The sequence below is a fragment of the Trichomycterus rosablanca genome, chromosome 1, assembly GCF_030014385.1.
Source record: "Trichomycterus rosablanca isolate fTriRos1 chromosome 1, fTriRos1.hap1, whole genome shotgun sequence".
Classification (NCBI taxonomy): domain Eukaryota; kingdom Metazoa; phylum Chordata; class Actinopteri; order Siluriformes; family Trichomycteridae; genus Trichomycterus; species Trichomycterus rosablanca.
Window position 1 is genome coordinate 74,996,408 of NC_085988.1, and position 17,148 is coordinate 75,013,555.

Sequence of the window (17,148 nt, forward strand, 5' to 3'; positions counted from 1 at the left end):
GATGACGTTAAAATCCAAACAAACTTTGACTGTTATTTGATTGCGGACAGTTTGAACCCAAGATATTTCATGTTTTATCTGCTCAACTTCATTTCATTTGTTAATATACCTCCATTCCTGCATTTCAGGCCTGCAACACATTCCAAAAAAGTTGGGACGGGGGCAATTTAGGGCTAGTAATAAGGTGAAAAACTAAATAATAATGTGATTCCAAACAGGTAATGTCAACATGTGATTGTAATCATGGTTTGGTACAAAAGCAGCATCCAGGAAAGGCTGAGTCTTCAAACTCCACACAGAAAGGACCCGGACCACCCCACCTAGAGATCGAACCCAGGACCTTCTTGCTGTGAGGTGACAGTGCTTCCCACTGAGCCACTGTGCCGCCCCAAAATGAAATGAAACTTTTATGGCATTATCAGACACTTTTATGCAAAGAAATGTCTTGAAATACAGACAAATCAATTAAGGGTTAAGGGCCTTGCTTAAGGGCCCACAACAATGGCAGACTGGCTCCAGTGGGGCTTAAACGAGCAACCTAGTCCAGTACCCTAACCACTGAGCCCTAATCATGTGCTTTTAATGCTGTAAATCCTAATATAATGTTAGTAGGCTAAATTGCTGATTTTACAGTAAACACAGTAAAGCAGCTGGGAAAGTGGTACCGCACAGCAGTATGAATCTTGGGATGTGAAAGGGTTTTTTTCTGAGATGACAAACTGATTTGCTTCTCTACATTTTGCTTGGTGTGAGTGTCTAAGTGAGTAGGTGAATGTGGGTTTGTCTGTGCCGAATTGGTGTCATGTCCAGTCTGTTCAAGCAAAGTGATTAGGGATTACACTGGACCCACCACGACCCCGATCATGATCACGCTGTTGCAGAAAAACGATCAGTTTATTATCATGTCTGGTGTTTCAGTTTTTGTTTTGTTATTTTGTTGAGTCGACTTTGGAAGTGTATTTTATTTGCACCGCTTTAATAACAGAGAATAGAAACTGGAGAATTGACTCCTGGCCAATCACTGGTGTAAATAATTCTACACGCATTGGATACAGACCAATCATATGGTGTATATTTGATGGGGCGGGGATTTTGGACTGTAGCAAGTGAATAAGCCAAACCGAATCATTTTATTACGAAGTGCACTAAGGATGAAGTTTTGTTTTTATGAATTGTGTCTAAACGTAATGTGTAGCAGTACATCTAGAAGACGAATTACCACACAGTGCGTTTTAATAGATTAGCTTTGTAGTGGTGCACATCAGATGGCATACAACGCGCATGTATTTAATTTGCCCTTTGTAGGGAGTAGGGATTATAATGCAATTTTGGATACAACCGCATATCGTCATCAGCTGACCCAAGCTATTTGGTTTCCTAGCACATGACTGAAAAGGAAGATGTGTTTCAAACGACTTCTTTAGATACACGTAATACACTACCTACGATTTATAAGCCGTTCATATTAGACCCTAAATAGTGTCTATAAATAGAAAGTACGGAGCGAATTGAAACGCAGCCTAAACTATAGCCTTTATTACAGTCGCATTTTAAAGTTGTTGAAGGGGGTTTACTTTAGCTCTTGTGTCTGTTTTAAATCTGGTAGTAAACATGACTGTCATTTTTCGTTCATGTGTTCGGAAAATAGTGCATTATTTTGTTTGTGTTTGTATCGGGTTGTTGTTATGTAACCTAGCCGCCATGGCTAAAATGAATCGCAATCCTAATATAGTTTTAATTCTGACTGATGATCTGGACGTGTCTGTTGGTGGTATGGTAAGCTTTACAATATTTTCACTACTTACATGGTCTTTTTATGTACATTTATTTTCAGTAACCGATTGCAGAAATGCATTTACATTTTAGAAATGTAGTGGACGCTTTTATCAAAAGCGTCTTACAGTTATGACCGATTTAATGCTATTAATACTTAAGGGCCTTGCTCAAGGGCCCAACAGTGGTGGGGCTTGAACCAGCCTCCTTGTTATTACTTGTCTAGTACCTTATACACTGAATTACCACTGCCCTTATTGCATCACTGTCAGTGTACCAGGCCATTGCAGGGCAACACACTAACACAATAATTAATTGTGTTAATTCCTTCCAATCTAGTCAAATCCAATTACCCGATTGCATTACGCTTCCTGTCTACTGATGCTGACCTCCACTCCTGACTGCGGAGAGTGGAGACTGACACACGCCCCCTACTCGTGTGCAGTAGCCGGCTCGAGGCAAGTTCATATGTGGATCAGCTGTGTGTACGAGAGACACACCCTGATAAACGCATTATTTCTTGACTCTGTGCAGCGCCATCAATCAGCCAGCAGAGGTCGTAATTGCATCAGTTATGAGGTCCTGTCCGGCTCCCACCCTGTATGAACAATAGGCCAATTGTTGTTCCTAGAAATAAGGATGGAACCATGACCCATTTTGCTGTGTCACCCACTCTATCAACTGTGCATTAATGCTGGCCATGGTTATATGTTTATCCTATTGTATCCACAGATTCCCTTAAACAAGACAAGGAAGTTGATTGGAGAGGCTGGAATAACATTTACAAATGCGGTAGGGAAATGTGGTTATTGTCATAAGATTTGTATGCTTGTGTTAAACTAAAACATGCAGACGAAAATGTATGGGCTTATGTGCTAGTAACCAAACAGTCAAATGTAAATGTTTGCACATCTATGGAAGGACAATATGCAGATATGTGAACTGATAATGCCAAAACTTTAGGACCACCCTTGAAATGTGCATGATGATGCATATTTTGTAACAAGTAAATATATATCAAATGTTGGGCTGATGGTAGTTACTTTTAGTTTATCTGTGCAATGCAGCAGATATTGGCAAGTATAAAGATGCTAAAGTGTGATTAAGACCAAATTGGAATGGCCAGACGACAGGGTTGAAGTATCTCCAGAATAGCAAGGGGTGCTCACAGGCAGACTTGGTGAGTAATCACAGACAGGGGTCAGCGCAGTAACAAGCCAAGAACCGCCTACAAATTGTTAAGCGACCAACACTCATTGATACCAGAGGATCTGAAAGCTATGGCATCAGGTACAGACCAACTGAAGAGTTAGTGTGGCTGAAATTGCTATTATAAATTATTATAATTGCTAGATAATTTTAATACTTGTGATGAGGAGTGTCACAACATATTATCTGCTAAATCCTGCTGCGTATAGAGTTAAACTTCTGTCAGCCATCGACAGCATCTTCAGTGGGCACATAGGCATTGGAAGTGGTCATCGGAGCAATGGAGATCATGTTGACTGCTGGGCATGGGCACATTGTTTCCTTGCAGAAAAGAGGACCCAGGATGCACAGGACTCCTTCAGATGACTTGTATAGGTCATGTCTTAGTAGGTCAGAGCAGTTTTGACAGCATATTAGGTGGGTGGGTATATCACCTGATTCTCTAGATGTGTTTTAAGAAGAGAAGGCCAGATAGGGTATCACCATTTTATGTTACTGCAACAGTGGGTCCTACTGTCTTGTTGAGATCTTGGCATGGTTGGCAAAGGAATACCTCTGTGCATGTCACAACTCTGGCAAATCTGCCTCTACTAACCCTCCCTGGCCAGCATAGATGTTATGCATTAGATGGAGCTTGGCAATGCAACTGAGGGAAATAGACACGTCATTTATTATTTAAAACACTGAGGAAAGACAGAATACTCTCCTGGATTGGTGTGAGATTTATTATTTATTTAGTATTTATTATAAGTATAAATAATGGTTTGGGGGAGACTCTGATTCAACCTACTCTGATCTGTATTTTTCAGTTTGTTGCCAGTCCCCTGTGCTGTCCCAGCAGAGCCAGCATACTGACAGGCAAATACCCACACAATCACCATGTGATTAACAACACCCTGGAGGGCAACTGCAGCAGCCCGGCTTGGCAGAACAGTCAGGAGCCTTATGCCTTTCCGACCTTTCTGCAGAAATATGGCTACTACCAGACGTTTTTTGCTGGAAAGTACATGAATGAGGTGGAGTTTCTACTTTTGTGTGTTATGCAACATAACATTGGTTCCAGCTAAATTAATTACTAACAAAAAAACTTTTTGGAGCAATTTACTGAGTTTGAAACATTAATGCGATTGTGTTTGAAACATTTATGGGATTTGAAACGTCACACATTGTATTGGGTGTTTCATGTGAGAACAGGTGCAGCTTTGTAAATTTCTATGGCAGTACGTGAGAGTGGGTAGTGTGTCCAAATATGTAGCATTTATTAAACAGTACACGAAAACTACACTCATGACCTACTGCATGGGCAACCATTTTTTATTATTAATTTTTTTTTTTCAATTAAAAAAAATTATTATTATTATTATTATTATTTTTTTTTTTTTACCCCTTTTTCTCCCACTTTAGCGCATCCAATTTCTACCCGTCAGTCATCCTCTCACTAATGCTGGTCCCTGCTCCTGATTGGGGCTGACGAAGCTGCTCCACGCCCCCTCCGACACGTGCACAGCAATCGACCGTCTTTATCACCTTCACTTGTTGAGTGTAGCGAAGCACTGCGTACGGAGGATCACACCCTTCCACCGCACTCCTTCCTATCTCCATGCAGGTGCCCGCCCCTCATCTGAACAACCGGCCAATCGTTGTTCATGCAGCCGCCCAGCCTTCAGCCTGCAAGGCAGAGCTGAGTTTTGATACCATGTATCCGGAATCTCAGCTCTGGTGAAGAGCGTGTGTTTTACCGCTGCGCCACCTGAGCGGCTTGGGCAGCCATTTTTGAGTATGCAAACGATGCACACTCACGGTCCGATAATCTATCCCATAATACAACTGGCACTGCAAAGGCCTTTGTAGTGAAGAAGAAAGATGGCAAAAATGTTATTATTAAGTACGACCCTGAATAACGTTATGAGTAGCTTTGTGGAGAACGACAGAATTAATTGTGTCTGATTTTAAAATTGATATAACTGTGGCGATGTGACGTCATGCATCACGTGGCGTTGGTAAGATGGCAGTCGTAGTACATCTGAAGTTGCTTGCATACTGCACACTTGCGTACTAAAAGGGCTTACTGTTTTACCATCCGAGCAGTGTGCACTACCTCCAATTTAGTACGTACTGTTTAAGTATGCCATTTCGGACACAGCCTGTGTGAAGCTGCATGTTTGACTAGCACAGGCAGTAGCTTTAGGCAATGAGTTAGCAAATCTTAATCCCCTAAACAATTGTGGTCACATGATCTAAACATTGCCTTTTTGACCTTATCTGTGTGGAATAAATTAGCTCATTCGAAGGAATCTAATTCTTCATATCAAGTAGTACACCCCTGGATATAAAAGAGGCCAAGTCCAAAATTGTAGGACTATTTTTGACCATCCAGACCTGTTAGTTTGAGATGTATCCAAAAACAGGTGTCATAGGTTTCAGGAGTTTTTCTCTTTCCATTGATAACTGACTGGCATTAGTCTATGGTGGTGATATAGGTTGCCAGGGTGTCTCCCCAGAATCAAGCATTAACTAGACTGCATTAATTGGACTCCTTTGGTGGTTGGCAATTAAGCACTGACATCCCTTCTATAAATTGGTGCTTTTTGTCATCAAACTTTTTTTGTCATGTACTTATTGTTCATTACATGCATTTTTGTTTAGTTGTTATACTTTGTTTGGCACACAAGGTGCATACAAGGCTTGGGTGATAAAGCAATAGTGGTAAAGCCTTATTAAATCCACAGATGTGTTAGAGATTGATAATTCATGCCTGTGGAACATTGAACATTGATCACCTTATTTTGAGAAATAAATGAGATACATGTTCAGCCAGATGCACAGACATGCGAAAAAAAATAGTAGTAGTGGAAACACATGCCAGTTCAGCACTTCCAGCAACAAGATTATCATTTCGGTGCACTTCTGTGCTGAGAATAGTTACCACACCCAAATAAGGCTCTGTGGCACAATGGATAGCACATTAGACTTCTAAGGGACAGTGGTAACCTAGTAGGTAGAGCTTTGCGCTTTCAACTGGAAGATTGGCGGTTCAAATCCAGGCTCTGCTATGCAGCCACTGTTGGGTTGTTGAGCAAGGCCCTTAACCCTCTCTGCTCCAGGGGCGCTGTACGATGGCTGACCCTGCGCTCTGACCCTAGCTTCCAAACAAGCTGGGATATGCAAAGAAATAATTTCATTGTACTGTACACCTGTATATGTACAGTATATATGATAAATAAAGGATATCTTATTTCTTATTATCTTAATAATAATGTACCTGGCACTGCGTCCATACAAAATGTAGAGGTCCATTTAGGTGTTCAGTAATTTATCCAGATTTGTAATTACATGCATTTTCTTTTTGATTCTCTGTAATGTTTCTATAGTATGGTAGCAAAGAGGCTGGAGGAGTGGAGCATGTACCTCCAGGTTGGGTCCACTGGTCAGCACTGGTAAGAAAAACCCCACACACCAACTACATATAATATGTTATTTAGAGATGTTTTCAGAATGTTTATACTCGAACAGATGCATATGTGTTTACTGTTTTCCACTTTACCAGACTGGCATATTTGGAATATTTTAAAAGCCCAGTAGGCTCAGTTTAGGCTCTTTTGTACCTATCAGTGATTTTAAAAACACAGTAGTTTGGGCTTTCACATGAGTGGGGCATGATTCACTACATCCCTTTTGTTCTGGTCACTGTGACAGTCTGACGGTAGACCTTGCATAAAGTATGTATATTTGTGGCCCTTTATGTACAAGTTAAAGCCCGTCATTTCCAGTTGGTAGGATGAGGATGTTGTAGTTATGGATCTCATCTCATTGCCTTAGAAAGCCCTGGATTTCTGCTGCCAGTAGGATTACTCTCGCCATGACAGCACCATGGTTTCCAAATCCCTGTGTCTCTGGAAGCATAAAATCATCTGCCCATTATTGAAACTTCATAGCAGCCATCTGTTAGGAAGAACTCAACTTGTGTCTTGTGGGCCATTTAAGGTGGACTGCATGTGAATTTGCAGCCTGTAATGTTACCACTATACAATAATGCATTTGTGTGACATACAAGAACAGCTTTAGCCCACTTGTGTAATCAAATGTGGCCCTTCTCACAAAAAGCCTACTGATCATTTATTTTATCTAGCTTTCATAACTGCCCTATCTTTATCAAGGTCCTGGGGGGTCTGAAGCATATTCCTCAAATGCTGGGTGCAAGGTGAAACTAGGTCACGACAGGCATCATGATGTATTGATTTTATATCATAATCACCATTAAGACTGACTGGTGGTATTAATTCATTATTCAGCTGTAATGCAGCCTACCTCGTTGATCTTGTTGTATTTAAGTTCAAGAGTTCAAGAGAGGCTTTACTGTCAGCTATATACAAGTACATATTAAAACAAAACAACGTTCCTCCAGGACCAGGGTGCATAGAACATAGAACAAAAGTACAATACAATACACAGTGCAGATAATGTGGTGATCATTTTCCATTTTCCCCAATCTTGTGATATCCAATTATGCAATTGCTTTTTGCCTCCTCTGATGCTGCTGACCTCCACTCTGGACCAAAGAAAGCCATGACTAATACATGCCCCCTCCAACAAATGTGCAGTAGCTGACTGCTTTTTATAACCTGCACAAGGCGGGTTCACACGGAGATTCGTCACACATCGTTCTCCATTAATTCCAGTCTCTGTGCAGGCACCATTTGTCAGCCTGCAGAGGTCATGATTGCAGCAGTTATGAGGAATTTCCTTTGACATTCCCACCCTTGGAAGAGCCAATCATTGTCTGCATAGTTGCTTGGCCTGCAGGTAGCAGAGCTAAAATTGTAGGTCACTGTGTTTAAGGAATGAACATTAAACCCTTAACATTAAACCCAACCACGGTGGTTGAAAGTATTTTGGTCAGCATTAAAAAAAGGATAGCAGTTAGATCTTACACCATAACTTACCCTGACACCACAAGCCTTGTTAAAACTCTAAGCATTTCACTTCTCAGGCTGTTACTCTTTTATTTATTTATTTATTTTTTTTAATTTTTTTTTCAGGAAAAAAACTCAAAGTACTATAACTACACATTGTCAGAGAATGGCCACGCACAGAAGCATGGACAGAATTATAGTGAAGACTATCTTACAGATGTCCTGGTAGGTGTTGGTTTTTAATATCCCAAGTGGTAGACATGCTGCATTACCAATAAATTAGTGATGAGGCACCAAAAGAAAAACACCATATCATATAATATATATCTAATATCTATTGTTGTTTCCATTATGCATATTGTTTTTAAATGTAACAACAGGGTGACCACTAAAGATGGATGCAATATTGTTTTTCTATAATAATAGTCTGTTATGTTAGGGGGAAAATTATCCATGGAGAAGCGCACTGGGAATCTGGGAAGGAATACACAGTCATTTTTCTGACTTAGTTTTGCATATTCTTGTCAGCAGCAGGGACATGTAGTCTGGTAAGGATTAATTTGGGAAATAAATTGTTGGGAGAAGAGTGTGATTTAGTATTAAAAACAGCTCTCCTCTAGGAAGGAAATTTGGGCACACTAACCCAAACTAAACTGCAGCAAAATAGATTAATTAATTAGTAGTTTAATGTCAAAATGGCAATGCCAAAAGCCTACTGGCTGTAATGAAGATGGAACAACCAAGTGTCAAACATGAATTCTTATAATTAATTATTTACATTAAAGTTAACAACCAGTCTGATTTCTTTTAAAAGATACTGTTTTTCTGTTATTATATGCTCCTTTCTCTTAAATCACTAGTCATATTAAAGTCAATTTAATAAAAATCCCAAGTAGTGACAAATATGTATAGTATAATGGAATACAGTTTTAGGGGACTGTATGCCATGCTAAAATCCCCTTACCTGGGTTTATCTCAACAATAGTAATCTGTTAAAACACACTCCACCGAAACATTTTAAACATTTAAACAATTTATTTAATTAAATGAAGAAATAACAAGAATAAAAATGGTTTCATAAGACTTCAGCTGCTTAACAGTCCATTGTTGCTGTTGTCAGATTTTCCTCTTTATGATGCGCCACACATTTTCAGGAGAAGGATTTGAACTTCAGGCAGTCCAGTCAAACACACACACTCTGTGTCTACATAACCACGCAGGTGTAGCTCATGCTCTGTGAGGCCAGGCAGTGTCTTGCTGAAATAAGCATGCTGGAAAAACCATCACCTTGATGGCAGCATAAGTCTTTCAAACTTCGCATTAAAATAGTTTTTGTTATCAAAGCATGAAAGTCGTCCATTCCAGATGTAAACAAAATGTACATCGGTTATGTTAAGAACAGTTCTAACATCTACTTTTACCTTGTTCTGCTGTGTTAGGCTAACAAGTCTATAGATTTTCTCCAGTCCAAGTCTAACTACTGGCCGTTCTTCATGATGATATCCACTCCTGCTCCTCACTCTCCGTGGACAGCTGCTCCTCAGTATGAGAACCAGTTTTCCAACATCAAAGCTCAGAGGGATCCCAGTTTTAACGTTCATGGCAAGGTAAATAAAGAAGCTGCTTCAGATTGTGTCTTTGTTAGAGCAGTGGTTTCCAAATGTTTGGATCAGGTACTGGAAAATGTGCAGTGACTGAATGGCCTACACCAGTGGTCCCCAACCACCGGGCCGCGGACCACTACCTGTTCGTGGGTCATTTATTCCCGGGCCGCACAGAAAGAATGAATAATTAGAGATAGCTAGAAAAGCATTTTTCACTGCTTCTATTTCGGGTGTTATTGTCTTATTGTCACCCCTAGGTGGGAACAGTGTCTCGTTGCAGTGAAAAAAGCAATATTATTATTAATTAATATTATTATTATTAAATCCTGCCTTCCCTGTCGGCCTGTGAAATTATATCTTATATGAAACCGGTCCGTGGTGCAAAAAAGGTTGGGAAACGCTGGCCTACACTTTTTTTCCAAACACTATTAACAGATCAAGTTTGTGCTTACCTAAGAGCCTTTGTACGTTACAAGCAATTATATTACAGAGATTTTAAATAATTAGTTTTAGACTATCACTTGGTAGAGAAAATCACTGGGTTAAATGGTTTTCTTTCTTTCTAGTATGTTGACTTTATCCATCTCTCATTGCAGGATAAACACTGGCTAATTCGACAAGCCAAAACTCCAATGGCGAACTCTTCAGTGGAATTCCTTGATAATGCTTATAGAAGTCGGTATGTATTCCAACATGTGTGACTTGTCATGACACTTTGTTTCCTTACTGATTAATGTTAATTGCTTTTCACTAGGTGGCGCACTCTCCTGTCTGTAGATGATCTGGTGGATAAAGTGGTGAAGGAGCTGGAGTCACGGGGAGAGCTGGAAAACACCTATATTATATTCACCTCAGACAATGGTTACCACACAGGTACGTAAACCCAATAATCCATGAGTCATACCATATTTTTGCTGAGACGTGAGTCAGGTTCTGCTATTGCTATTTGTGCTCAAGAGTCCAACAGAGCATAATCAGCCCTGCTTTCTTTTGTCTGTGAGAGCAACATTAACCAGTTGCATTTTACTAGCCAGGTTTTAGTTAATTTCTATAAGAATTAATAGAGAAGTTCAGCTGCCTTATGACATTTCATGATTGTGAAAATTTGTTGTGGCTTGACATATCTCTGGACAGTCTTTACTATATTAATAGACCACTCAAAGAGATGGGCTATTCATCTTTGAAGTATTTAAATACATCTGTTCCACAAACCTCTTACACAAGTTGGCACATTTAGCATTGGGAGAGCTGGCAAGAATGTTTTGTATAAGATTAAACCTAGTCAAACAGTAACAGCGGTATGAATGTACACAGATCAGCCGTAATATTAAAACCATCTCCTTGTTTTTACACTCGCTGTCCATTTTATCAGCTCCACTTACCATATAGAAGCACTTTGTAGTTCTACAATTACTGACTGTAGTCCATCTGTTTCCCTACATACCTTTTTAGCCTGCTTTCACCTTGTTCTTCAAAGGACCACCACTGAGCAGGTATTATTTGGGTGGTGGACTATTCTCAGTCCAGCAGTGACAGTGAGGTGTTTAAAAACTCCAGCAGAGCTGCTGTGTCTTATCCACTCATACCAGCACAACACACACTAACACACCACCACCATGTCAGTGTCACTGCAGTGCTGAGAATGATCCACCACTCAGATAATACCTACTCTGTAGTGGTCCTGGGAGAGTCCTGACCATTGAAGAACAGCATGAAAGGGGGCTAACAAAGCATGCAGAGAAACAGATGGACTACAGTCAGTAATTGTAGAACTACAAAGTGCTTCTATATGGTAAGTGGAGCTGATAAAATGGACAGTGAGTGTAGAAACAAGGATGTGGTTTTAATGTTATGGCTGATCAGTGTACTTTAAATGTATGTAAATTGGTGGAGGGTTTTTTTTTTCTGTGATTTTACATAATGTACACTTGAATATTTGTGTATAAACAATCTAAGAATAAAATAAGATTAAAATTCTTATACTGTAAAAGTAATAGGGCCTCAGTAAATCCAAGCTTGTGGGTGTGATTATCTGTTCATGCTTTCAGGTCAGTTTTCTCTTCCCATTGACAAGAGACAGCTTTATGAGTTTGACATCAGGGTTCCTCTGCTGGTACGAGGACCCAACATCAAACCCAACCAGACCAGCTCGGTAATCCACACAAGCTTCTGTAAATGACAGTTAATAACATTTCTGTTACAGGATTCTCTACATGAATGTAATTAACTTGTTTAATCCTTTAACCAGCTGCTCGTGGCTAATATAGATTTAGGGCCAACTATACTGGACATGGCAGGCTTTGACCTCAACAAGACACAGATGGATGGGTCGTCCTTTTTGCCGATTATGGTGAGTAGTAACATCACTGTAACTCCGGTCCACTGTACCTCACCACTGTACACTCTGATAAGTATAATAAATAATATCTTTTTTTATCAGTTTTACTGATTTTTGTTATGCATATTACATTTAACATGAAACATTTAACAATGTTATAGATTATTAAAATCTGTGACATATGTGGTTTGGGTAAGTGAGTAGCTCTAGAGTAAGCATTATACACTTGCTCAGGCCCTCCAAAAAATAACATCAGCCTAATTTGCACAAACCTGACATTAGCTGTAGTGATTTTGATTATTTGATCAATCATCAGAATATAACCCAGAATAAGACGGCCTGTTCCTTAGGGATTCCACTACTAGTAGTGCATGATAATCCTAATAATTAATAAAATGGTGCTTTTTAAGAGAAGAAGTTGTAGAAAGACACAAGTTAGGAGACATTAAGGTGTTCAAAACGTATAGGCTTTAACCTTTATTAAAAGAGAATTATTAAAAGGGAAAAAATTTATGGCACCACCAACACCCTGCATAAATTGGGCATTCCCTCCAAACCGAATGGCCGAGCCAAGAGACCAGTGGCAACTTTAAAGGACTTACAAGTCTTTGTTCCTGAGATTGGCCGGTTTGTGCACTGTGTTTATTTTAGCCACACTTATTGTTGTAAGCACCACTAAAGGTTACCAGCTGCATCAGTGGAAATAAACCCCATTATATTTTCAACATCCTCAACCACACTGTGATTTTGTGTTTGTAATACATTTACAAAAATAATATCTGAAATATGCTAATTATTGTATGATTACACATTAACCTGAAGGGAAAACAATGATGTGTGTAAATCATGTCTGTGTGTTTTAGGTTGGGAAGGAAAACATTACATGGAGGACCGATTTTCTAGTGGAGTATGAAGGAGAAGGAAGCAAGGTTTCAGATCCAGCTTGTCCCAGTCTTGGCCCAGGAGTCTCGGTATAAAACTCTTCGTGTTTGTGGCTGTATTGCTGATGAGCTACATTTTAGGATAAAACAACATAAAGTGTTAAGTGGACCACCATTTTTGACTAGAGCAGCTTCAGTGCAAATTGATTCACCTTGGTCTATAGGTCTCTGGAACATGTTTCTTCGATTTATCCTCTCTGATGTAGAAAGTGCCTATAAACATGTTGGCCCAATATCCTACATATTATGTAAGCATCCAGTTGGCTTAACATCCAGTTGTGATTTAAGGCCAAAGCATTAGATAAAAAAAAATCCCATACATTAAACTATTTATTGATTCCTTAAGCCTTGTGGATAAAGGTGACCTTTGTCTCTAGGGGGACAAGTGGATCCAATACATGTCCCGGCTGTGTAACAGAGCTACTGGACTCATTCAGTGCAGAGCTCAAGTATTCATGTCTAACACCATTTTCTTGGTGTACTTCATGAATGCCATAAAGTGATGGTACATTTTTTGAGACTGAAGTTCCTACCATCTGTGTTCCAATAACTCTGTGTTGAGTTTGACTGGGCCTGATGATCTTTTTTTATAGTTGATGTTAATTGCTTAATTGAAACCTTTCCAGAAATATGTGATGTTACTTGAATTTGTCACATGTCTATACCAGAACAAAGCCAGATTTACAGAGTTACAAAACTGTATTATCTTTTTAGCAATGTTTTCCTGACTGCGTATGTGAAGATGCGTATAACAACACATACGCCTGTGTTCGCACCGTCTCCAAGACTGAAAACCTACAGTACTGCGAATTTGATGATAATGAGGTGAACACAATTCAACACACTCAATAATAATGCTCTATTTGTATTTGTATTTGTTTTGATTACAATAAGCCATTTTAAGAATCATTATTTATTATAAGGAATATGTAGGGAATAAATACAGTGGGGGGAATTTATCCAATTTTGTTTTTTATCATTTACTGTTATTTATTTATGCTTATTGATTTTGTAGACATATCCAGTTCCCCTTTGCATTTTGAACTTTTTTTTCTTATCACTCTCCACATGACCATGTAAAATATAGTTTTGAGCACACTTGGATTTGGACAGATCATCTCAAGCTTTGTCAGATTAAATGGTGAAGGTCTGCAAACTGCCATCTTTAGGCTTCTCCACTGATGTTTGATGGTGTTTAGATCTGGGCTTTGGCAGAGTTTATAAGGGCCCAAAATTCTGTCCATTATGTTTGTTTGTTTGTTTATTAGGATTTTAATGTCATGTTTTACACTTTGGTTACATTCATGAACAGAACGGTAGTTACTTGTTACACAAGATTCATCAGTTCACAAGGTTATATCAAACACAGTCATGGACAATTTAGTGTCTCCAATTCACCTCACTTGCATGTCTTTGGACTGTGGGAGGAAACCGGAGCACCTGGAGGAAACCCATGCAGACACGAGGAGAACATGCGAACTCCACACAGAAAGGACCCGGACCACCCCACCTGTGGATCGAACCCAAAACCTTCTTGCTGTGAGGTGACAGTGCTACCCACTTAGTCTGTCCACTAAGTTCAATGGCTTAAGCCTCGTAATGAATTGTTGTCCTGTCTGGGTCGCGTTAATGCTGGAGGCATATCTCTTCAGTGTTGCAACTACGGCCTCTGCTGGCTGGTCAATGGCATCTGCACTGCAACTCGAGATGATGGAAATCGATGTTTAAACAGGTTTAATTACTGGGTGCAAACTGGGTGCACAAAAATAGGAATAAGTGGAAACATTTGTTAAACTGACCATCATATAATAACCAATAATAACCAAAATCAACAGGACAAGAAATTAACATGTGCATTTCCCACAGCCAGGTCTCATATCAAATTTTTTCTGACTTGTAGGTATTTGTGGAGGTCTATAATCTAACTGCAGACCCTTTCCAGTTGACTAACATCGCCAAAACGATCGATCAAGAAGTGTTGGAGAAAATGAACCATCGTCTGATGATGTTGCAGTCATGTTCAGGACAGTCCTGTAGAACTCCTGGGGTCTACGACTCACGGTTAGTGCTTCTCCTGTAAACAAAAACTTGTTCTGCCTTTACCGCTTTTTCTCTTAATTTGGAAAATACAATTTTCCTAAGTTCTCTGGGAGCTGGTAGCACTACCAAGATTTAAATTTAGGTCTCTTGGTGATCATTTGGAAATGTGAGAAGATGAAAGGATGAACCCAGAAAAAGAGTAAAGTGGCTTCATAGAAGTTTGTTTCGTTAATCTAAATAAATTATATTGAAGAGCTACAAAGCCACAACAAGCAATTTTAGGATATGGTTTCTCTCCATTATGTCTGTGCTTTTATCTTTTTACCCCCTAAAAAAGATGAAATGTTGATTATCGCATAAATACACCGATCAGCCATAACATTAAAACCACCTCCTTGTTTCTACCAACATTGTCCATGTTATCAGATCCACTTACCATATAGAAGCACTTTGTAGTTCTACAATTACTGACTGTAGTCCATCTGTTTCTCTACATACTTTGTTAGCCCCCTTTCATGCTGTTCTTCAATGGTCAGGACCTCCACAGAGCAGGTATTATTTAGGTGTTGGATCATTCAGCACTGCAGTGACACTGACATGGTGGTGGTGTGTTAGTGTATGTTGTGCTGGTATCAGACACAGCAGCACTGATGGAGTTTTTAAACACCTCACTGTCACTGATGGATTGAGAATAGTCCACCAACCAAAAATATATCCAGCCAACAGCGCTCTGTGGGCAGCGTCCTGTGACCACTGATGAAGGTCTAGAAGATGACCAACTCAAACAGCAGCAATAGATGAGCGATCGTCTCTGACTTTACATCTACAAGGTGGACCAACTAGGTAGGAGTGTCTAATAGAGTGGACAGTGAGTGGACACTATTTAAAAAGTCCAGCAGCGCTGCTGTGTCTGATCCACTCATACCAGCACAACACACACTAACACACCACCATGTCAGTATCACTGCAGTGCTGAGAATCATCCACCACTTAAATAATACCTGCTCTGTGGTGGTCCTGTAGGGGTCCTGACCATTGAGGAACAGGGTGAAAGCAGGCTAAATAGTATGTAGACAAACAGATGGACCACAGTCAGTAATTGTAGAACTTCAAAGTGCTTCTATATGGTAAGTGGAGCTGATAAAATGGACAGTGAGTGTAAAAACAAGGAGGTGGTTTTAATGTTATGGCTGATCAGTGTATATTTGACTATATTTAACATGTGTCGTCATTTATTTACATACAGCTCAGAGAAGTTCAATGTAATTGACTCTTGTTTCATTTTCTGGTCTCTTCCAGGTTCAAATTTGACCCTCGTCTGATGTTTAACAGCCTCAGTCCACACATAAGTAAACGACGACAGGCACTGAAGTGAAAAAGAGTGAAAAAAGCCTAACAACCTTTTTTTAATATTGCCCTTTTGTCCTGATAACCAGTTTATGGATGCTGTTGTCTTTTCTACACACAGTATGAATAATAAGAGTTTACTAGAATGAGAGCAGAAGGAGGACTGTCTCAGTAGAGCCACTTTATTACAGGGTTACCAAGTTATAAAGCTTGAAGAAATTCTACCAGTTGTTATTACCACTCTGGAATGAATGCTGAGATTTTTTCCAACCTTTTATCAGCGCTGGTTTTGTATTTTCAGATTAACAATTTAACACACAATTCAGAATCTGAAGTATAGCGTGATTAGAACATGTTTTTAAACATTTAGTTTTATTTTAACCAAGTTTATATAAGTCTAAGAAGTCCGGGCACTTCTTACCAAAAAAAATAGGCCTTACATTTTCCACTATACACCGATCAGCCATAACATTAAAACCACCTCCTTGTTTCTACACTCACTGTCCATTTTATCAGCTCCACTTACCATATAGAAGCACTTTGTAGTTCTACAATTACTGACTGTAGTCCATCTATTTCTCTACATGCTTTTTTAGCCTGCTTTCACCCTGTTCTTCAATGGTCAGGACCCCCAGAGCACCACCACAGAGCAGGTATTATTTAGATGGATCATTTTCAGCACTGCAGTGACACTGACATGGTGGTGGTGTGTTAGTGTGTGTTATGCTGGTATGAGTGGATGAGACACAGCAGCGCTGCTGGACTTTTTAAATAATGTGTCCACTCACTGTCCACTCTATTACACACTCCTACCTAGTTGGTCCACCTCGTAGACTTAAAGTCAGAGATGATCGCTCATCTATTGCTGCTGTTTGAGTTGGTCATTTTCGAGATTTTCATCAGTGGTCACATGATGCTGCCCACGGGGCGCTGTTGGCTGGATATTTTTGGTTGGTGGGTTATTCTCAGTCCAGCAGTGACAG

The 17,148-nt window shown here is 39.7% G+C and overlaps 1 protein-coding gene across 1 annotated transcript; it reads left to right on the forward strand.

Moving 5' to 3' along the window:
* The first annotated feature begins 1,604 nt into the window (after positions 1-1,604).
* gnsa (glucosamine (N-acetyl)-6-sulfatase a) lies at positions 1,605-16,253 on the forward strand. Its single transcript, XM_063006539.1, has 14 exons — positions 1,605-1,776; positions 2,506-2,565; positions 3,792-3,998; positions 6,354-6,419; positions 8,022-8,120; positions 9,335-9,502; positions 10,096-10,178; positions 10,254-10,372; positions 11,548-11,651; positions 11,748-11,849; positions 12,701-12,808; positions 13,493-13,603; positions 14,679-14,839; positions 16,118-16,253. The coding sequence occupies exons 1-14, from the start codon at positions 1,612-1,614 to the stop codon at positions 16,191-16,193; spliced, it is 1,629 nt and encodes a 542-aa protein (XP_062862609.1). The 5' UTR covers positions 1,605-1,611; the 3' UTR covers positions 16,194-16,253.
* Positions 16,254-17,148: the final 895 nt, after the last annotated feature.

What these genes read in the sequence shown, in the direction of transcription:
- gnsa (XM_063006539.1), top strand. Translation starts at nt 1,612, where the DNA reads ATGACTGTCATTTTTCGTTCATGTGTTCGGAAAATAGTGCATTATTTT. An exon ending in GGGTCCACTGGTCAGCACTG is followed by an intron (nt 6,420 to 8,021) that starts GTAAGAAAAACC and finishes TTTTTTTTTCAG; the next exon opens with GAAAAAAACTCAAAGTACTA. An exon ending in AACCCAACCAGACCAGCTCG is followed by an intron (nt 11,652 to 11,747) that starts GTAATCCACACA and finishes TCCTTTAACCAG; the next exon opens with CTGCTCGTGGCTAATATAGA.